The 22,732-nt window shown below is 42.4% G+C and overlaps 1 protein-coding gene across 6 annotated transcripts in view; it reads left to right on the top strand.

The window, feature by feature from the left end:
• The window catches only part of RyR (Ryanodine receptor), a 340,296-nt gene that overhangs the window by 229,915 nt on the left and 87,649 nt on the right, over nucleotides 1-22,732 (top strand). For all 6 annotated transcript variants that reach the window (XM_070526816.1, XM_070526813.1, XM_070526812.1 and 3 more), the window contains 12 exons: nucleotides 102-176; nucleotides 5,765-5,840; nucleotides 5,977-6,100; nucleotides 6,712-6,943; nucleotides 8,944-9,062; nucleotides 10,836-10,946; nucleotides 12,944-13,182; nucleotides 15,233-15,314; nucleotides 17,499-17,525; nucleotides 18,264-18,400; nucleotides 20,169-20,304; nucleotides 21,392-21,445. In XM_070526816.1, coding sequence (XP_070382917.1) covers nucleotides 102-176; nucleotides 5,765-5,840; nucleotides 5,977-6,100; nucleotides 6,712-6,943; nucleotides 8,944-9,062; nucleotides 10,836-10,946; nucleotides 12,944-13,182; nucleotides 15,233-15,314; nucleotides 17,499-17,525; nucleotides 18,264-18,400; nucleotides 20,169-20,304; nucleotides 21,392-21,445 — 1,412 coding nt within the window. The remainder of the gene's footprint in view (nucleotides 1-101; nucleotides 177-5,764; nucleotides 5,841-5,976; nucleotides 6,101-6,711; nucleotides 6,944-8,943; nucleotides 9,063-10,835; nucleotides 10,947-12,943; nucleotides 13,183-15,232; nucleotides 15,315-17,498; nucleotides 17,526-18,263; nucleotides 18,401-20,168; nucleotides 20,305-21,391; nucleotides 21,446-22,732) is intronic.

The following is a 22,732-nucleotide window of genomic DNA, read 5'->3' as shown; positions in this document are numbered from 1 at the left end:
CTTTAAAAAGGTAAATTTTGTTGATAAGGTCATAATGGACATCGTGGTGTATGCACTTATGCATTTTCACCTCTTTTTATGTCTCTCGTTTGCTCATGCAGCAAGCCCAGTCACCAATGGCCTACATGCCAACACCTGTGGATATGTCAACGCTGACACTCAACAAGGATATGATGGTAAGCAGACCGAGCACTTGTTCACAGTCCCCTCTTATGTGTTTTCGTGTTTCCATTGCAATAGCCATTACAGGGACACTCCACTCGAATTTCCGACGTCGCTGTCGTCGTGATATTCCACTCGAAGTCCCAAGTGCAGTAAGATCCTGTTGTGCCCTGCGGCTCTGCATGCTGTAGATGCGAGGGAAAGCGTGCGAGGATGAGCCGACGATGATGGTGGCTCAATACGTACCATCTTCCTGCTCCCCCAGTGTTTTGCGTGAAAGATGGTGGGGGGAGTTGAAGGAGGCGGGTGGGTGCACTAGGCTGGCCACTTGACCTGCTGCATATGGTATGGCTGAGCGGGGCCGTGGTCGCCCCATACTGAAGCAATCGGTGGCAGGTGCTTTGTGTGTTCTTTGGCAAGCGTGAAATAGGAGTTCCGCTGTAGTGCGTGCCTCGTATTTAACTCGTTTCGATGTCGGCAATACTTCATGTGGCCAGATTGATTCAATGCTAATGCATCACTGTCAACAGTAATAATGAGATGGGTTCTGTTTAATTTTTTTTTCAGAAGAACTACCATAATGGCTCATTTTTTACGTGATATGACTCGGTGGCATGGTCATAGCACCCGTTTGTATGCAAGTGTGGTAGGAACTCAAATTCTGTCACTTTTTATCACTTTTGACAAGTTGAGGTCATCATGAACCCTTAAAACGTCAAGGCTCTGCTGGCCTGTGAATAAAATGGGCCTCTGGACCCAGGTGAAAATCATTTCCATTCCCAGCTGGATTATGAAACCGGAAATGTTTCCAAGCTGGGAAAATTCCAGCTGGAAGCGACGCAATTTCCAGCTGGAAATAATTTTATTCCCAGCTGGAAAGCATGCAGATTCCAGCTGGAAACCACATAATTTCCAGCTGGAAAGCGTGCAGATTCCATCTGGAAACCACATAATTTCCAGCTAGAATCTGCTGCATTCCCAGCTGCGACCAGTAGACATTCCAGCTGGAAATGGAAGAATCTACCAGCTGGAAGGCTCAGTGGTTCCAGCTGGAGCCAGAAAATCTTCCTGCTACATTTCCAGCTTTAAACCATTGACCAGCCGCTTTGGTGTTGAGTCATGCCCAAGTGAAATCCCAGGGTGTAAGTTCGCATCAAGCAGGATAATAACTGGCCAGAGCTCGCATGGATCTTAGCTCGCTGTCGCAAGTCACAGTTATAGTTGCTAATGTGATTGGCGGCAGGACCAGCCGGTCCAGTCAAAATACACACAGCCAACGCAGCACAGTGCTGAAACTTTAAATCATTTATTTGAACACCTGCAGCAAGGATCGCGGAAGCATATCTTGCATCTCCCTCAAGATGTGGAATACACTTGCATCTCCTTGTACACCATCTGAAAGACATATTCAAACACAGTGAGTGAAATTTAATACAGTCATGACTTTAATCCACTCAGTTCTAGTAAACAGTGACCTTTACCAAAATCAGATGGATTGTATCAACAGCTTTTGGAGAGTACCATAGTGTACCTTCATCACAGCCCCTTCTACAGTTTATGTGGCGCAAGGCCTCGACCTGAGCTCTCGCAAGGCTCTCAACCTGAGCTGCAGAAGCGATGCAGTGATTCTTAAATTGCTTAGCACCGTTGACTGTAGCTTTAGTCTAAGTGGAGTTCAAATGAGCTCACTTGTATTTTGAACTAGGCGTGTGATGCAACTCAACAGCCTCCCAAGAAGCATTTATCTTCTGCATAACGCAGGAGCTTGAGGGACAGTCTTTTTATGTTATCGTCGTTTTGCACCAATTTAAATGCCTGTTTGCAAACACGCACTTGCAGAGAAAGCACGCCATAAATGTGCTTATATTGTGTTGCGCAGATTGACACATACACACTAGTATTTCATAGGTGTATGCGCAACATTGGGCACAGACATTGCATGGCACTATTTCCAAGTGGACTATTGGAGACAAAAGGGGCTTAAGCAAACTGGCAAGCACTTCGCATATACAGGATGATAATTTTTAGTTTTTATACATTTTTAAAAATCGCCTGTTGAAGATACCATAATTTTAGTCCTTGAGCTGCACCCTCCAGAGAGGTGGAGATTACTTGCACAAAAAATCGAAACACATATTCAGCTAATTGTAAAAAAATGAAACAACTTCTTAATTTATTACATTACAGCACATATAGCAATCTACGAATTGTAGCCGATGAGATTGCCAAGCGTATCCACTTGGACTTAACTTCCAGAATGACACCAGTTGGAAATATCCGTCGTCAAATTCGCCGTAAATGTGCACTGTTGATTTACTTACTTTTTTATCAAAACACTCTTTTATGCATTGGAGCACAAAAGTAGCTGGAACGCCTATTTATTTCGTCTCACACTTTGGAAAATAATATCTCGAAACTGGCGCAATTCTGGAAATTCATTTAAAGTGGATGCATTTTGCAAACTCACAGGCTACAACTCGTTAATTCCAATGTATGCAGCAAGGTAATTAGTTAAGAAGGTTATTTGTCAATTTTTGATAATTAGCTGAAGTTTTGTTGCGATTTTGCGTGCTAATAATCGCGTACCTCTTCGAATAATTCAGCGCAGCGACATTAATTATGCTATCTGCCACAGGTGAATTCTACAAATTCCGTAAAACAAAAATGATCACCTTGCATACGAACATCACGTACAGCACGGACCTATGATATCATGCTCGAGCGTGCCAACTTTCAGGATAAAAATGAAGATTAATTACGTTCAAAACATAAACAAGTGAAATAATTACCTCGATATGGTAGAATCAGGGCTGGAGAAAACGGTGCTGTTCGATCCGCACTGGTGAATCCACAACACCACATATTACAGCAATAGAAACCGTTGACATCCGCTTGCCTGTACTTGTAACGCCGTCCAGAGAAGAAACTGTTTAAAAAGAATTACTTCATGTGCAAGATCATGCAGGCTCCTCATAAAACTTGTTCATCAATCACTAACGCACACCCGAGAGTCTCACGTTGTCTTACTGCCCGGCTATGTGACAGTTGCCGCCATGTGCTGTACGAAACTGGGGGCACTGTGGCGTCGTCACATTTTATATATTCGGCCTGCATCTGTAATGCTGCTGTTTGCTTCAAATAAAAATCCGAGCTTCTCTGCGAACTACTAATATTGCAATACCAGCCTATTATTTTATTATTAGTGTCAAAAGAGCACATCAAGACAAGATACGAGACTAAAGCTACTAAGCATTCAACAAAAATGGCGGCGATTGTAGCGGCGTTGCGCAGGAAGAAAAAGATAGGAGCAGCGGTCACTGCAGCCTGATAACTGCTGAAGGTGCCACATGTTAGGGCTCTTTTTTTGGTAGCCAGGGAAGGAATTGCTATGCTGTAAACACTAGCCATTTGTGTGTGCAACGGCTCATCATGACCAATCGGGCAAGCTCCTCGCTAGATGACGTCAACAATGCAGCAAGATAACAGTGTCGATCAGGAGCGCGTCACTTTTGTCTACTACAAGTAAGGTTCAATAAAAGTGGCGGTTTTCCTGGTAATATGTTTTTTTTTTGGCAACTCGATCACACAGGGCACTTTCGATTGCAATCGATTCCGATCAGGCCCGATCGCGATCAAAGGTACCCTGAGTGATGAGCATTTCCATGCAGTTCATGCAATTAATTACAATTGCTGTCACAACGCAAACGAAGAAAAACAAAACTTTTGCCGCTGCAAGAGTAAAGCTTTCGTTCCGATACAAACACCACCTAGGACTAAATTTGGGCATGTTGCAGATATAAAAAATGTCTTAATGCAAGTGGGAACCATCCCGCTATTCTACGCCTGCCACTTTCCAGTCGGTAGATTCTACTTCCAGCTGGAAAATGCTCTACCCAGTTGCTTCCAGCTGGAAGTGCTGTTTCCAGCTGAAAAATGCTGTATCCAGTTGGTTCCAGCTGGAGCTGGAAAACTTCCAGCTGGAAGTGCTGCTTCCAGCTCGAAGACCAGCTGAGGTGGATTCCACTTCCAGCTGGAAAGTGCCATTCCCAGCTATTTCCAGCTGGCTCTGGAAAATTTCCAGCTGGAAGGGCTAATTCCAGTTGGAAACCTGGCTGGAAATACCATTTCCAGCTGGAAATTCAGAGCCCATTTTCATGTGGGGAATGCCAATAAGCTTGGTGATGTGGGAGTGAACGGGAATACGAGTGTGACTGAGTGCTGGTAAAGGTGAATGGAAGGGACTATAAAGGCAAGTGACTGTTAAGAAGTAAGCTCAATCTCAATAATTGTAACTCAAAGCAACCCGAAAAATTGCTTGAATATAACAGAGTCAGAGTTAAAAGAAGCTCATTGAACAAATAATTTACATTTGCACTGAGCTAGCATTAGTGACTTGTTCCGGAAGTGTGGCTTCATGGCATTGTGGCGTAGGCTGCAATGAGGCCACTGGCAAAATTTTTGCAGCTGTGAAGCCACACCTGGACACAAAATTCACATGTAACTCGTACTTCAATTGTATTGCTCAATTAAATGATTTTTTGTGCGACTTATACGTGCAGAAATATGATACTCGCAACGAGTTACAGAAGCAGCAGCTACTGCACATTCGCACTGCCGGGTCGAAAGCACCGCTGTTTGAGTTTGCATGCTGCTGAAAGCACGGTCAGTTGGTCTTAGAGCACAGTCGGCAAAAAATGAAAAATTAGTTTTTGCAATGCACTTCTCTCGTCGGCCTCTGAACCTCACCTTGTTGGTCTTCTTATGGTGAAAGGCTGCTAGAGGGATACTTGAGTCGATCAAGTTCATGCAGAAATTTCCTGATCCAGGCAATATCGTCAACGTTAGAAGTCACTGAAAAACAATGTGTTGTTTGTCAGTCTCTGCTGCTTCAAGTTTGCTGCTGCGTGCGCCTGCTGTATTTAGAGTTGCATCTAAAGTCTTCATTAATGCATCATTAATGAAGTGCATATGTACCCAAGATATGCATGATATTCCCGTCCCTTCTCTTCTCAGAGCTGTCACTGCAGAAGTTTTTTGAATTTTATTGTTCCCAGGTTGGCAACTATGTATAAATGCAACACGATACTACAAAAGCTTGCTACTTTAAGCGAATTATAACTTCTCCCTTTTGTGAAACTTTTTTCACTGTGGAGATTTCTGAAGCATCTATTGCTCACCTCTCTCTCTATTTGTCTTGCTGCCCTTTCCTGCACAACTCTTCAAATTGCGCATTTCTTGCACCCTGGTGCCTGTCATGGTCATTGAATGTGGAAACCATTATTGGCCATTTTGTTTGCACATGAGAGCAGAACATTCGTGAGTTTATGACAGAAAACACTAGTCCACAGAAAAAAACAGTTTACCTCAGAAAAGATGTCCCTTAATTGTGAATGACCGTCCAAATGTTGTAGTGCTCTATGCACAACACTAGGCATGAATGAGCATGTTTGTGATGGCAAAAAGAGGGTATTACAGCCATCAAAATAGGAAAGATGTGCATTTTTTAAAATCATGGATATTACAGGGCCCTCTTGACGTGCAGGTTGATGTAGTATTTAATAACAAGATAGGTGTCAACTGCCATACTTCGAAATCTTTTCAGACAATGTCTGAGCGGTTGGCTGAGAACACGCACGACATCTGGGCCAAGAAAATGAAGGAGGAGCTGGACGCTGTTGGTGTGTATTGAATCTACAGTTCTCTTGCATCGCGTTTTTTGATGTTTCTTTATAGATATTTAAAGGTTCTTGTTGAGATTTCTGTTCTGTAAAATGTAGGCTGCGCACTCATCTTTTGTTATTGCTGTGTCTACAGGTGGTGGCATACATGCACAGCTGGTGCCATACGACCTGCTCACTGACCGGGAGAAGCACAAAAACCGAGACCGTGCACAAGAGTTCCTCAAGTTTCTTCAGTACGAGGGCTACCGCGTTTCAAGGCAAGTCATGGAGGATTTGCAAACGCAGGGCACCATTGAGCTTCCTACAACCATTGGAAACATTGAAACATTTAGGCTGTCCGTAAATGTATTGCAGTTTATGAAATACCGGGATATCACAGGGATGTGTATGAACAGCCTATTTGGTGGTGCCATCTTGGGGTGCGGAGAACAACCGCAGAAAAGACAGCTTTATTGCAGTGGCGTATGATATTGTACATAACTGCTGGCTCAAAGTGCAGGCAGCAACGTGTCTGCAAATATGGAGTCCTTCATTATTTTCCTTTTACAAAAACACTCAGGTAACACAAAAGTGCTTCCAACACGTTGTAGCTGAACAAAGTATCGCAAGACACCGCTGCCAGCATCGCTACTGCCATGCACACATCTGCTTACCAGGTAGTCCATAAAAAAAATGTTTATTGACAAGCTAAAACTACCTATTAAAGCTTCTTCCATAGCTTTCAGGGACCCGCACTATATTCGCTGGTGGTTAAAGAAACCTTGCAACTGATGCCGAGTTTTGACGTATTTTAAAAGCTTTCAGTCCTCGTTGAGCTTGGCGAAATTTATTCGCACATTTACGGGAATTGCGACTTTGTCTTGTGCAGCAAGGCCTTGCGTCGCCGTGAACGGGGAGGGGCCCCGAGCGAGGAGCCACAGGCCCCCGGGCAAGGCCAGGCCCCAGGGCAGGAGCGCCGCTTTGCCAGCTCCCTGCTGGAGAAGCTGCTGCAGTACCTGGACATGGCTGCAATAAACCTCAAGGTTCTGAGGCCCAGCGTGCCCTTCAGCCGCCGGACAAGCTTCAAGACCTCCAGCCGGGATGTCAAGTTCTTCAGCAAGGTGGGCGGAAGGAAGGCTTATTCCGTTTTCCGTTCTCCTTACTCGAAGCCCTTTACTCACATTTTCATTGTCTGTATGTTCAATCGCACATAATAGGAATACACTAGACTTCCATTATTTCAACCAGTTAACTTGATCCCAACCGAAGGGCCCGGCCTGTGCCCATGCATTTATTGGGCCCAAACATTTATTATTTCAATCCTAAATTTAGCCTCGGTGGATCATTCGAACTTCACAAATCAGCACGCACGTGATTGGGCCCTATGGTGTCCCCAAAAGTGATGCGTTTAGTGGCAGCATCTGTATCAGCGGGGCTTAGGGGACAGTGACTGCACTGAACACACATTGTCTTTGATTGAAAGTGCCTATTTTTGGCCTACGCTAGGAGAATCTTCAAGCAATAACCATAGCTAACAACGTGTGGGGACGGGATTTATCTGATTATAATGCGAGCCTTCTTTTCCCTAGGAAAATTGGGCTGAAAATTGTGTGAGCAGTACAATCGGTGCAACCAAAACCACCTTTGCGTTGCTCTTATGCTTTTCTGCATAACACGGATGTAATGCGGCAAAGCTACTCTTAAGTAATCAGGTGGCGAGGCTGACTAAAGGAAATTGCGCAACACATAGACTCTTGCCAGGTTTTTTTTTTTACTAAAAATTGCATGATTTGTACTTTGTTTAGGAGCTTTAATGTCATTTCTACGTTAGTTTTCTGCTTGTAGCACATAAAAAGTGAGCACATGTTTGATTCGGGGGCGTGTTAGGATAGGGCAAATACTGCCAGATGAATCGGCAATGTGTTCTGGCATTTTTTCTACATCGTGTTTAATTTGACCCACCAGATAATTCAGTCAATTTTGTTGGTCCCATGAAGGTCGAATTAACAAAAGTCGACCGTGTTGTGCATATATAGGAGCAGGTCCTAGGGTTTAACCACCTTATGTGATACCTCCTTTGCAAGTACAATGAGAGGAATGCCTAGAATAAAACAGCGCAAACCAAAGAAAGGCTAGAATAAACGCATATGTAACCGTATCAAAGTACAACAGTTTAATAAGCTGACACAAGAAAATGTTCACAGGCAGACGGGAATAGCCATAGTTAAAGAATGTTTTAATTTTCTCTTAAACCTTTCTAAGGAAGTATTACATTTGTGGTTGTTAGTGACCTCATATCATTGCACTAATAGACACATGACCCATTGACTGTTGTTCATACAGCTCTGGCAGTGCTATAAAAAGTTAGAGCAAATAATAAATGTAAGAGTATTGACCACTTGTGTACAAATACTACTTTGCATTATCGTTTGTTTGGCTCTTTTATGTAGGTTTATGTATCTTCATCTTTATAGAGTTCTGTGCATTCAATTGAAAGTAGGTGTGTCCATGGTTGTGTCCTTTTAAGTGTGGATGCCCTGTTATGCGCACGACATAGCTGAGAAACGTCAGCTAAACTGGAAGTGCCACCTGACCTCTGCAGGATTAAGTGGACTGAATTGCCACAATGTGTTGCTGATTGCAGACTGTCTTTCGTGATGCACGGACATTGAAGCTCCCTCCGTTGTCTAAATGCTTTTTTTTTAGGAGAAATGAAAAGCGAACCTTACTATCTCTACTATATTGTTCTGTTCGAAAGTTTCAACTTCACAGAAAGATGCACAATACAGCAAAGCAGAATTGGGGAGGGGGTTCAAATATGCTTGCTTGGCTCCCATTGAACTGCGGTCCAGATGATATGCCACGGTAGTCATAATGGAAGTCAGCACTCTGGCTCATTAATTCCAACCCAGCAGTCTGTGCCGTGGTGTTATTAGTAAACAATCTGCATGTTACACTTTCATTTGGCAGAACTGGCAAGCTGCCTATATATTGATGATAGCCCAGTTACACGAGACAAGGGATAAAGAGCAAGCACAGCTTGTGTGTGGTTCCTTGTGCATGGGTGTTTCTGTGTTTATCAGTTTTTCCTGAGAAATGCTGTCACACTTTGTTTATCCAGGTGGTGTTGCCATTGATGGAGAAGGTGTTTGTGGCTCACCGGGCGTTCTTCCTGATGTCACCTACCGCCACTTCCACAGTTGGCACGGCCACCATACGTGAGAAGGAGATGGTCGCAAGGTGGGTTGACGTTGAGGGCGTGCTGGGTCTTGAATGTGTGCAGAGCTCTTTTGGGATCGCAATGCTGCTCTGGGCTGCTTTCTTGTATGTGTTCAAAAGGCCGACGTTCGGTTTCACCTCATGCAATTGGCCTAGATTGACCTACGCCACAACACCGGCATGACCTGGACAATTGCGTGAGGTCAAACCGAACGTCGGCTTATCGAACGTGTACAAGATAGCACCCCTGGATAATGGTTTTGCTCATGCTTTGTTAAGGAGATTAATCCAAACTAACTAGCTCAATTTGACATACTTCTAAATGGGTAAGGGTAAATATTTTACTGTTGTTCATGCAGCTTTGGCAGGGCTACAAGAAGTTAGAGAAAATAATAAATGTGAAAGTATTAGCCACTTGGGTCCAAATACCACTTTGTGGTATCGTGTGTTTGTCTCTTTTATGTACATGCCTGCTGTAATTTCTTACGGTTCTGTTTTGGCATTATCGATTAGTGGAGGCGCTCTGTGGTAGATGCTTAAGTAAGAAAGGGTCGAGAGCCTTGTGTCTCCAACACAAGCCTTTCTTTTCACATCGGAGACAGTGTGTAATATCAGAGTGTAAACTGATCAAATGAAGTGAAAACACTAGATTACAATGGCCGTGTTTATTTTTTCATAAGCAATTGAATTAATATTCAGCATAATTAATGCCAGATGATTTGAAAACTGGTTTTGTCAGCCATCTCAGAACCATATGATAGCTGTTTAGCAAAAGCGCACTTCTTCATCAATTTAAACCTTCACTTGCATAAGACTAAAGGAAACAAACATCAGGCAAGTATTCATTTTATTTTTATCATGCACTTCTTCAGGCTGACAAGTTTTTGTCCAACATTAGGCTAAATGAATTTTTTTGGTCAGTTTTCAACGGGACTGCACCCTTCACATTGTGCTGGGAAAATATGCAAATTTCCTTGCCCCCTGTACCCTCAATGATTTGACGTCTCATCCTGTTTGGTGAGGTTCCTGTTCCAGACAAGCAGTATGTATGGCAGACAGTGACATTCGCTATTAGAGTGAGCTCGCAAGCACCAGGCACATGTACATTTTATTTTGTGACGTGTCTTCAACCTGGTTTTGTAACAAACAAGTGGTAGCAACTGTCACTGGTACTTTTCTGTGCATCTGGAGAATGCAACAGCACTACTTCCAGCTGCACCTGTGAATCAAGAGTTCTCCTAAATTGTGGAGCCCATCAATCACGTATTGCCTTTCACATTTTATCACACTATACCAGGCCACGAATGGAAGAAGATAAGTTAATTAAAAAGTAAATAAATTAGCAGCATGAGGTTAAGTAGCAAGAGTTGTGTCTTAGCCACCCTGACTCTGTTTACAGCCAGCCATATCCTGTGTCCCTGTGCTTCAAGTTTTTGAATAATGTGGCCTTGTGCTGCAATCTATATGCTGGCCTCCTGGTTAGCTCAAACTATAGAGCAACTGTGAGGCGTTGGTATGAGGTTCGATTCTGAGACAGGGGCAAATTTTCCTTCAAATCACAAGCTTTCCTTCAGCTTCTGAGAAACCAATACGAGTTTTCGCTGTAGCTCAAAGCTACTCTGGTGGGGACAACTCAACCTCCACTTTTACACGCAAATCTTATCGATGGTCATAAAAGGTGTGTAGCATGCATCTTAAGCTTGATGCAGGTGCTCCATATTGTGTTAAGCTTGAAACAATGCAAGTCTGGAGGTCACACCTGTGTCTTAAATGTTCTCACTTCTTTTTGCGCAGCCTGTTCTGCAAGCTGGGTGGTCTGCTGAGGGCTAAATTCAGCATTTTTGGCAATGAGTGCAAGCTCGCTGTCTCTTGCCTACAGGTGCTCATTCGTGCAACAGATGCAAAGTAAGTGACTGTCGCTAACTGGCTTGTTAATTAGCCAAAGTCTGGCACGTTGTCTTTCTTGCAAAAATTTGTTTGTGGAAGGTGCATTCATGTGTTAAATGTCCTACGGAGACATGCTAGCGAAACTGAGTTTCTTTGAGGGATGCCATAGTGTTTTTGTTAAATGGCTTCAGAAAAGGGCCACGAATACAAGAGCAGCACCGTGGCTAATTAGGTGTTGCTAAGTCAGATTCTGTCTCTCAATTCAGGTATTCACAGTGAAAAAACAACAAATGAAGAGGGACGCATACGAACACTGACTTTTGATTTTTACATATATTTGAAATGTCATATAACATACGTATATGGATACATGATCATTTTGATACTATTTACCAATGAATATTATGTCATTCTGGGCTGTCAAAATTAATTGAAAATGAAATAATATGTGAACGTAAGGTGAACTAATTCCTTTGCTTTCTAAATAGACAGCTCTTCATTAAAAAGTGCTGTGGGAGGCTTTCTGGCAGACCCTTTTCTATTGGTAACTGTAGTTTTATCATTCATGTATGATCCTCTGTCTGCTTTGCAATTAGTACCACTGTGTCTTCAAAGAACTGAATGCGACCACAGGAGTATGCACGGCAAATTTTGAAAAATGACTCCTTTTCTTTCTAAGTTTTCAGATGGCATTCTTATAGCTGCACATTGACGTGCTTAAAGAGAATGTTCTAATGAGTGGTTGCACAAAAACACCCATATATTTATGTGTGTGTGTATGTGAAATCGCAGTGTGTTAATTAATTATACTGATTAATCACCGCAGCACATCTCACTCGATTCTATGCAAACCATTAGTTAGCCATTTTTCTTGGAGTGCCCTGGAGAGAAGAGCCAGCACAGCATGTATTTCTAGGAGGAGCCTTTCTTGTATTCTCACATTGCTACTGAAGGAAGAACTGTGAGCTTTATACTGTGTGCAAACAAATGTGCAGCTGAGCCTGTGTTTATCAGACTTAAATGAAATTGCAGTGTAGTTACATTACCCACATAAACATAGCCTGATTTGACAGCCTTTGCCCGTCTCTGATAATTCGCTGTTATAGTGACCAGACCATGGCATCACTAAGTAATACTTTATCCATGGCCTGCAGACCACGTAGTTTTCATCAGCAGAACTTTGTTCTAGTGCTGTGCGTACAGAATGTGTGGCACTGGCAAGTTGAAAGCTATCTTCGGTTACTCCTCCTGGAAACTGTCTTTGATTACTCATTGAGATGCTAGGCCCGAGTTCTGGGGGGTGCCAATTTAGGCAGGCTTCTGAAAGAGGTCTGCACATGAGACGTCCGCATGCAAGATATCATCAAGATCAGTCTGGCAGTACCTGCTACGCAGAGAAATTTCGACAGAAACATCCATTGAAGAAAAATATACACTTTGTGCAGGCATGGAACACCATGTTATTTCATGAATTGAAGCTGCAGGCAGGTGGAGCTGGACTGAACATGAAGCACTCCTATACTTTCAAATACAATTATCAAACAGATATTTAATTCAGTAGTTGGTAACGACAATCGAAATCGGCGTTTTTCTGTTATTGCTTGACTGCAGGAGTATACTATCTTTAAGAGCCTACGGGGCCAAGCACCTGCCTATATGCAGAGTAGCTGCATCTAAAACCTATTGGTGTAAAGCACTGAAATGTGAAACATAAAGTTTAGTAAAGTATGATAGGGAATAGCTGATTAATGCCAAAAGACTAATTATGCTAATGTATAACTCGTAGCTTTCATTGTCTAGTGTTATAGTAAATAACAAAACTACCTGCACGGAGCTACGTTGTCTAAGGTTCAGCCTCTGGGCACTTGCTAAGCTTCAGTGCAGGAGTAAAGGCAGTTTCAGCTGCTAAATATGACTTGGGTATTCCTACTCATGTTTGATTGCATTGTATGTTAATTAAGTGCATTTTGCTCCGCTCAGTGCACCCATTTTCTCTAATGCTGTTTGTTTTGCAGGGCCATAGTGAAGAACTGTCCCGACTTTGTAAAGACCTCGATGTTGACTTACTTCAACAATGCGGCCGACGACCTGGCCCAGACACTGGTGAACCTGGAGCAAGGCCGCTACAGTCACCTGCGTGGCACAACGATGAAGACTTCATCGTCGCTCAACTATGTCCAGCTCGTGCTGCTGCCTGTGCTCACAGCATTGTTCGATCACCTGGCCGCCAATGAGTTCGGCAGTGACTTGTTGCGTGAGTCTGTCAGATGCACCTTCTAGTTGGAATTAAGCTCACCTTGCCAGTAGTAAAGTTTGCTCATGACGGGTTCGCACTAAGGTGAGCTTTACTGCCACCTACCGTGACGACTCAGTAGCTCTTATAACCTGCTGGCTGAAAGTATGCAGGCTCACTTACACCCATTGTGGCCATGTTCTGATAGAGGCTGAGCATGCCATTGCTCATTTTAAAAACCCAGAATGTCACTCTAGAGTCTAGAGACATGATCCATTTATAGGCCGTGCGTAGGTTTGAGATGTAGAAATCGGTCACCAGTGAGCTGTAGTATATACATTGTTTGCATACAAAAGTGGTGGCTTACTTTAAGTGAGCATATCTTACTGTATTTTCAGCATCATAGGAACTGCTAACTCAAAAAACACGTTGGGCACCTGATTTACACAATTCAGTTATACTTTTTGTACGAGTCAAAGTGCCTGTTCTGTTGACATCAAACATGTGCGCAAGTGATAGCCTTCATGGCATGAGATGTTATAGTACGACAATGCATAATTTCGCCTTATGCCACCTAGATCTGTCAGCTACGTATGAGATGGACTTTTTGCAAAAATATTTGAGCTGGTGACCAGTTGAAATCGAGCAAACAAGCTGATAGCCCTCTGGAAACAAGCCCACAATTTAAACAGAATAGTACTTTATTAAAATGTCGTAGTTTCACTCGAAAGGCAGAGCATCAATTGGGATAGCAAATTAGTGGACAGCTAGCTGTACGAAGTAAGGTTAGTAGTTTTGTCAGCCGTGTAAACTTGTAAACAAAGGCACATTAACTAAATTAACAAGCATGTTGTCACGCCCGCACGAGCAAACATGAACACATCTCACTCTATGACCATGGAAACTCGCTGTCAACATGCTGGAATGAGAAAGCGTGGAAGCAGCAGTGAGCGAATTGAGCTGCGTGCTGCGTTTCGCATCAATGCGAACTAAGCTGCAAAAACACAGTGCGTGGCTGGACTCTGTCCCCATCGCAAGTGGCTTTCAAAATACAGTGGCCCGGGAACTCAGGCAGGGCTGCTGGGGCCTACCCTCCCGCCGGATCGTTGCATGCGACGGAAGACGGCATGCTTTCTCTCCGCTTACTTCGCTTGCATGAACGAGATTTACCCGTGATCGCCGGCTCACCATCATATGCTTTCATTCGCACATACAGCACACAGCCCGTGACGACAATTTTATTGCCCTTGGACTTTATACAAAACCTTACAGCGATGGCAAAAATACGCCTGGAGTGTCCATATAATTGCGATCGCAATAAAGAAAGGTCTTTGAAACCTGATATAACACTCCTGTATTTTGTCTGAATACATGCTTTGAGAGGTGGCTGGATTTGTAAAACTGAGAAGCATCAGTGGAAAACTGTAATAACTGGTCAGCATCAAATATATTATGATGTTCCTTTGTATCAGGCAATCAAGGTTGATAGTTTTTAGAGTGTATTCCTTGTTCCTGAGAAAAGTTACCTTAATACTTAAATGCATCTGTTGACGTTAGCATGAAAACTGACGATGGGAAGAGACTTGTGAAGATGTGAATAGAATACAATTGAACCTTCTTATAGTGAGCAAGGATATACACATTATCAGATAGGATGAAGTTAATCTAAAATGTTTCTTGCGAATCTCTCGAATGTGTAATGGCTATGTGCCTATAACATATGTCAGATATAACAAACCTTTTTCCGGTGTCAGGTGCGAATTCACTGTAACATAATCCAACTGTGTAGATTGAATTACAATCTTTTGTCCACGAAAAATTGTTAAGAACAAGTTAAAAAGCTGTGTTGAGAGGCTAGAGAATTCTACAAGTGATTCGGCAAAGGTGAGAAAGAGCCGAAATGTGCTCATAACAAGCAGGACTGTTCTCTCTGCATTCAAGCTTTATCTACAGTGGCTCTACAAGGTTAAAATGGAGATGAGCCTTATTTGACAGGCTGGTGCTTATTGTTCTGGATTAGGGTAGCAGCAGCAGTGTGTCTGACAGAGTGCGTCTTGCATCCTAATTTCAGTGAGTGACATCCAGGTGGCCTGCTACAAGATCCTCAACAGCCTGTACACATTAGGAACAAACCTGGAACTTCATAATGGAAGGTTGGTGTGTCATTTCACATTTTTGTCAGGGGAGCAGGTTTCCTTTTTTTTAGGGAAAGAACAAGCAAACCTATACTCAGTCTTAGTAGTCCTTCGCAGCACTGTGGAAGCTATCGGCGCTCAACCAACGAGGAAAGCAAACGGATATAAAGGTATCCATCCATCCGCGCTTTGTTGTCGTTGCAAGCTTTGCTGCCTGTGCAAGCAACTGCCTTTTGTAACCTTGGCCCTTCTGCAACGAAAAACTGGAACCAAGTGTAAGGTAGAACACTTTAGTCTGCTGCTCTACCAAGGAACAGGAGTACTCTAGAACCCTTGTTATGTATTTACCATGGAGCCACAGATGTATTACTGACAGTACTCACTGACGTCACTGTCATTGATAGAACTGTGAAATTGCTGTTCTTTTTCATCATGTCTCTCTGTACCATGTGACTCAACCTCGTCATTCAATCAGCAGACACCAACATTTCCAGCACCAGGCCCAAGGAAAAGCTGTGTGCCTTCTTTAGCTCGCTTTACTGTTCTTGAGCGCCCTCTGCTTTCCTTGTCACATGTAGCACTGATTGGAGAGAACCCTGCCTATATATACTGTGGCGAGGAAAGCATATGTTGCCTTGAAGAAGGCAAGTCCACTTGTCGAAACGTTGGCTCCTGCTTTCACCTTCTACTCATTTTACTCATTTTCCTGTTCTTGTACTATCTGTGAAAAAGTTTACAATATTCGCTCTTTTCAAATATTTCCCACTGCTTAAACAATTATGTTAAGTGTAAAGAAATGAAATATAGACATATTATGTGTTGCTGTAGTGAAAACTGAAAAAAGAAGAAACGTATTGAGCTCGATTAATCTATTGCACCATATTGTCACGTGTCTCTCTTGAAGCAGGAGCACAGAATGAATTTCAGAAAGGAGCATTAGTAGACTAAGGTTGTAACAGTTTGGTTAGGTTAGGTTAGGTTAGCTGTGGCTCTTAAAGTGTTGCAAGCAAGACAGTATAGTAGACTTCTGTCGATTCCACTCCAGTTAATTCAATATTTTGGTTGATTTGATCCTGTACGAAGGTCCCAGCCAGCATCCATGCATTTCTATGGGCCCAAACTTTTGTTATTTCCATCCTAAAACTGGCCTTCACTGGATAATTGAAACTTGATCAGTCTGAACACACGTTCCTGACCCATATGGTGACCCCAATAGTGACCCCTTTATTCACAGAGTCTGGGTCGGCAGAGCTTTGAGCGAGAGCGAATGCGTTGAGCATACATAATCTCTCGTCGATACAACTATTTTCGACCCACCCTAGGAAGGTTTTCAAGCAGTAACCGTTTTTCACAATGTCTAATTATAGTATTTACCTGATTCTAAGTGTGCCATTATTTTTTAAAGAAAATTGCCTGCTCAGGGCAGTAGGGCACAAAACCAAAAAAAAAAAAAATTCCCTTCGAAACGCTTGTATGTTTTGCCGCAAAACAAGAACGTACAGCGGTGGAGGAAAACTTAAAACACTGTGGCGAAGCTGACTTTAGGAAACTTGCCGCCATTGTGCAACAAATTTTCTTGCTGAAAAATCGGTCACACGTTAGATTTCTACTTTGTCTAGGCGCTTTAATGTCATTCCTATGTTAGTTTACTGCTTTGGACACATACAAATTGGGCGTGTGTTTGATATGGGGGCGGGTTAGAATTGGGCAAATACTGCCAAATGAATCAGCGGTGTGTTTTGGAGTTTTTTTGCATCTTGTTTAATTCGACCTGCCGGGTAATTTGAACAATTTCATCGGTCCCGTCAAGATCGAATTATCAGAAGTTGACTGTATGTGAATGGGCATGTTGGTAATGTGTACGAACATAACCATGCAGACAGAAAGGAAGGAAGGACAAGAGAAAATGAAGCGCTGTATTGTTTTTTTGTCATTTTCCTCGTAATTTTGTCTGTGCTGTTATATTCCATTGCAAGCATATTCATTTCAGCTTTGATGGTTATCATATATCATGAAAAGTTGGTTACTGAGTGACAAAGAAACCAGTGTGAGTTTGTAATTCATTATCAAGATGACAGTCAGTCCCTTATTTAGGCATACCTAACAATGGCTAGTTGCAGTGAATACCTGATGCTCTTTCTTTTGCTGCTTCTTGGGATGTTTTATTTCTCTATCGTGATATTATTTGCCCTTTTCGTGCAGGTCCTTTATCAAGGCTGAGCTAGAGCGGTGAGTGAGCACATTCTTTTTCTAGCCCAACTAGACTGCATCCTAGGCTTTCAGTTTATTAGTATTTCCATGTAGGCAAGCTATTGCTGTGTGTAAATAGACAAGGAGCTGATAAACAAAGGTTGCTGTTCTCCAAGAAACACAAGACTTAAATTCAAGCTATGTTCAAAGTCTTGTTGGCAATCAAAGCTTTGGCAGAAACTACTTTTTGTTCTACTTTTGCTGATAAGCATGTGCCTTGTCTTGAATTTAATAGAAAATGTGCTGCCTTCTATCAAAAGTTTGCTAGCTCTTAATCCTTTAGCCATTTCATTGGTTGAAGAAATTTCTTGCTTGCGCTTACCTGAATTTGTTGTTCTGTAAGATAAAAAGAGTGTGCCTTCTGGAAGTCTTCATGTGGCCATCTATTGAGTCATGACGAGCTGGGTTCGTAACCCCCTCTCCCCTAAAAAAAATAAATGTTAAAAACGGGTTTTCTGTTCTACAATTTATATGAAATTACTCAAGGTCCTTATCTAAAAATTGTTTACTCTTAATTTAGAACATGCATCTAATGCTTGCCTTTTAGTTTATTGAGCGCAGTAAGGAAATCAATTTAAATCAACCCTGTGAATCTGGGGGGGGGGGGCTTTACACTACAAACGTCATGTAACACTTCACCCAAGTTCGCTGACGTTAAGTTCTCTGGATGACTGGTACGTCGCATTGCATTCCTGCTCCATGCTTCTTTTCCCGTAGGCATCGACCAGCTTATGGCAACTGTCTGGGTGCCTTTGCGGCCACATTTCCTGTCGCATTTCTGGAGCCCTCGCACAACAAGCACAACCCATACTGCATCCATGGCAAAGCTCAAGAGCATTCACTCGAAGCACAGGGTTAGTTTGTTTTCTTGCAATGACAGGACCGTGATGCCAATGTACTTTCCACACAAGTTTCCAGGCCAAATATCTTGCAGTTAGAGTGAACAAAGCCAGAGCTTGCTGAATCTTCTCTACTATCTTAGTATTCAAATCTTCAAAGCTGAACAGAAAGTTAAACAGGTTGCTAAGTGCTTGTTTAATCTTTTCACTACCGGAAAAAAATACAGTACAAGCAAGAAAATGAGTGACTGTTCTTAAACATTGTATTATAGTACTTGAGGAGCTCACAGAAAAGAAATATTGGGGACATAAACAGCATTTCAAAGGTAAAAAAACTGTGTCCACAAATGCAGACGCAAGTCCTGAAAAGATCTGGTCGGCTGTTCGAAGCCACTTTAATTTTTTTTAATGCCGTCCCAAGTGAGATATGGTGCTTTCATTGGAAGCAGGGTGAACTGTAATGCTGGGTGACAATATCGCATGATTTTAATGTCATGGAACCTTTTGCTGAGGCATACTTGGCTTCAGGAAAAGTGTCCACGTATGTGAACACTAGTAGAAGACAGGAAGATATGCATAAGTGCTTGCAGCCATCTTGTTGCCTAAGCCAAGGTATGGCCACCTCATTTTTAAGTTTAAACCATATTTAAGGCTATGAAAGGCATGCAATTTTGATGTCTCGCAACTTTTTGCTCAGGAGAACACAGCTTTAGGAAAAGTGTCCACAAATGTGGAAACTGGTAGCAAAGAGGTTAAAAGCAATATAAATGAGGTGGGTACTGCCAGGAGTAGGCAAGTCTTGTGCACTGTATTGTCATCCTGGTCTTTAGAGACCTTGATACTTTTTTGCTTTGAAATCAGGCCAGTGAAGGTGAAGGAAGAAACAGCAGAAGCATTGTGCAGCTTTTTTTCTACTCTAGTTGCATGCACTGTGCGCTTGGAAATTTTCTGACCAATGCTACAGGCCTTGTACAAAATTGTTTGTCTGTTAGTAGCTATGTAGTGTGGAACAAAATTGAAAGCATTTGAAGGTTTACGGTGAAGAAGAAGCAAAGAATGTGATGTTATTTGAATTTTGAGAGTACCGATCACACACTTAAACCTGCTAAAGCAAACCTAAGGGATAAAAAGAGAGCAATCTTTTGAAGTAGTATTGTTTCGAATAGGAAGCTGCGCCTAAATTTGATTGCTTAAGTAATGAAACATTGGAACAGTGACAGACTATCATGCCTTCACAAAATTGCAAGTGAGATAGTCACAAGTGTGATAGTCGCAAGCATGAATGCCTGAGCCACAATTTTGTACTAATGCTTTTTCTGATGCTGTTCCTTTAGACGATTTTCACACCTTGTGAGTGGTCAAAGCTGTGCTTCACATGCATTATCAATGAGATCAGCTGGCCATGAATTGCAGATGGTAAGAGTGGCATAGAATTGATCGCGAGGCATTTCTACAATATGACGACCCTGAATAACACGCTGCTTTGTCACTTTTGGTACTACTGATGATAAAAAGAAAACATTCTGTTTGGAGTAACCTGGAATGTGAGGAAAGCGTGTTAGGTTAAATGCCTGCTTGTTCTGAAGCGGGTGGTTATGGCAGGTTTGCTACACCCGAAGCAAAAAAAGGTAAAGAAACTTGTGGTCGCATCTGCACTTCAAAGCTCAAAGTGAACACCACGTTTTCGAGTTACCTCTGGCACCTTTTTGAGCCTGCCCTATAATAGACGTCTTTGTTTAGCACTTTCAAATATGGATCTTTCAATGTTTTTTTTTTTTTTCAGCTGTGATGGCCACCCTAGAGTCAAGCATGCCAACATTAGAGGACCTCATGGGGCAGGTCGAGAAGTTTGTGACGGGCAACGGGAAGTATGCGGAGCAGCCCTTCATCATTGATGTGATGATGCCTATGCTTTGCAGGTAAGATTTGGCGGGTCATGCTTTTGCGAGCCTGTATTTATTCCCCTAGTCTCTGACAACAACCTGTGTTTTCATGAATCATTTCTGTGGAATGTTTTCTAGGTTTAGAACATTTACTTCAGCTGCAAGATGACTTATAATGTGGTGGCTTTATTACTGGGAACTCTGCTGTAATTAGTAACCCTACTAGGCTACTTTATTAAGGTGGTCTCACAGTATGATCATCGCTTAACAGCTGAAGCGCATTGGTGAATGTGGCTGTGCTTATGCTTTTCCAGCTTAAAAAGCAAAAGCAAGACTTTTTAACAGAAATGTGTCGCTGAAGCGCATTGGTGAATGTGGTTGTGCTTACGGTTTTGCAGCTTAAAAAGCAAAAGCAAGACTTTTTAACAGAAATGTGTCGCTGAAGTGCATTGGTGAATGTGGCTGTGCTTACGCTTTTGCAGCTTAAAAAGCAAAAGCAAGACTTTTTAACAGAAATGTGTCGCTGAAGTGCATTGGTGAATGTGGCTGTGCTTACGCTTTTGCAGCTTAAAAAGCAAAAGCAAGACTTTTTAACAGAAATTTGTCGCTGAAGCGCATTGGTGAATGTGGTTGTGCTTACGGTTTTGCAGCTTAAAAAGCAAAAGCAAGACTTTTTAACAGAAATGTGTCGCTGAAGCGCATTGGTGAATGTGGCTGTGCATACGCTTTTGCAGCTTAAAAAACAAAAGCAAGACTTTTTAACAGAAATGTGTCGCTGAAGCGCATTGGTGAATGTGGCTGTGCTTACGCTTTTGCAACTTAAAATGCAAAAGCAAGACTTTTTAACAGAAATGTGTTGCTGAAGCGCATTGGTGAATGTGGCTGTGCTTTTGCAGCTTGAAAAGCAAAAGTAAGACTTTTTAACAGAAATGTGTCACTTAGCAGCTCTCTTGTCATGGAAGATGACAATGGTAACTGCTAGAACACACTGGACTGAGTTATAACGTACTATAATAAGAGTGAAGCTGCAAAATAGCATTCATTTTAACAGGAGGGTGCATACTGGCCACTTCATGCTTCTCCAATTAGTACATTTATTCTTTTCTTTTTTTTACTTTTTCAGCTACCTTCCCTTTTGGTGGAGTCAAGGTCCAGACAATGTCAACCCTACATCAGGGTAAAGGAAACACAATGCCTCATGGTCCCAGTTGGACAGTTTCAAGTGACTGAGGAATAACTTCGTGTCACAGTTATTAGCAGTTTCTTCAGTGAGGGAAGCATCCTTGGCATTTTTGTGACGTGTATATTGTAGCTCCAGCAGTCTCTCTGAATCTTTTGTTGTACAGTTACTAAGGGAAGCAGCACTTGACATTATTGACGTGCAGTGTGCTGATGGAACCGGTGTATGCTCTTTCGCTTTCTTTATTTTTGCTTGCAGTCATTCAGATTCATTACTAACTTCTATATGTATTGTGGTCCCCATTCAACTTTCTACAGTGGGATTAAATGGTGATAACCTGGTGGGTAAAACTTTAGAAAAACTCTATTGCTAGGGTAGATTGCACTGTAAAGCTTGAGACCTGGTGCAAGGGTTGGGCTGTCTCTTTCTTTCTTCATGTCATATTGAATCAGCAGAGCTTCAAAATTTGCTGTGTCATGTTAAGTTGATGTACATTAGTACGAAGCAGCAGCATCAACTAGGGTGGTTTTTATAGGTTTGAATTCGGATGAAAGTACAAAGGTTTATGTGACTTTACCGTGTGTTTACCGTCTGAGTTGTCATGCAAAACTGCTCATTCATACTGCTTTTAAAATGTGTAGACCGAATCTGTGACTGCTTTTTTTAAATGTTCAAGGTTAGTCGTATGTCAGTGTAGCAGGGAATTCTGAACTAGTTTTTTGATAATCTCTAGAATTAAGCACTCTTAGAACACTTGCACCCTTTGGGGTGTATATTTGTCCCACAGCAATAGTCGTCATCTGCCTTGCTTGCGTTTCCTTTCTTCAAAACTTAGCACTCTCTATTTTCCTGTCGAGAATGCCGTGTCACGCTGATAACGGGCAAGCCATTCGTGACTTAGAAGTACTGGGCTCACAGTGTTAAAGAATGGAATTACGGGCAAGGCAGATGACGATTATTCTTGTGGGACAAGATAAGCCCTGGAGGGTGTAAATTTTTTTAAGAGTGAGTATTTGCACCAGTCATAATGTGTTGCTACGTTAGCTAGACTTAAATGTGGTTGGACCAGCAGCTTACCATTATTCTTGAAAAAGAATGTGTACAATTAATGCCGTATACCAGCATTGGAGGTGCAGCCGTGGCGTAGAGGTAGAACACCCGCCTCGCGTACAAGAGGTCCGTGGTTCGAATCCCGGTGCCGGCAATTTTTCACTGGATAAAAAAAAAAATCCGCGTGTTGATAAAATTGCACAAACAGGCCTGGAGTGTGGCCTGATCCCGGTG

Source organism: Dermacentor albipictus, chromosome 10 (assembly GCF_038994185.2).
Source record: "Dermacentor albipictus isolate Rhodes 1998 colony chromosome 10, USDA_Dalb.pri_finalv2, whole genome shotgun sequence".
In the NCBI taxonomy this organism is placed as follows: domain Eukaryota; kingdom Metazoa; phylum Arthropoda; class Arachnida; order Ixodida; family Ixodidae; genus Dermacentor; species Dermacentor albipictus.
The sequence above is the reverse complement of the archived record's forward strand: the minus strand, read 5'-3'. Positions and strand labels throughout refer to the sequence as shown.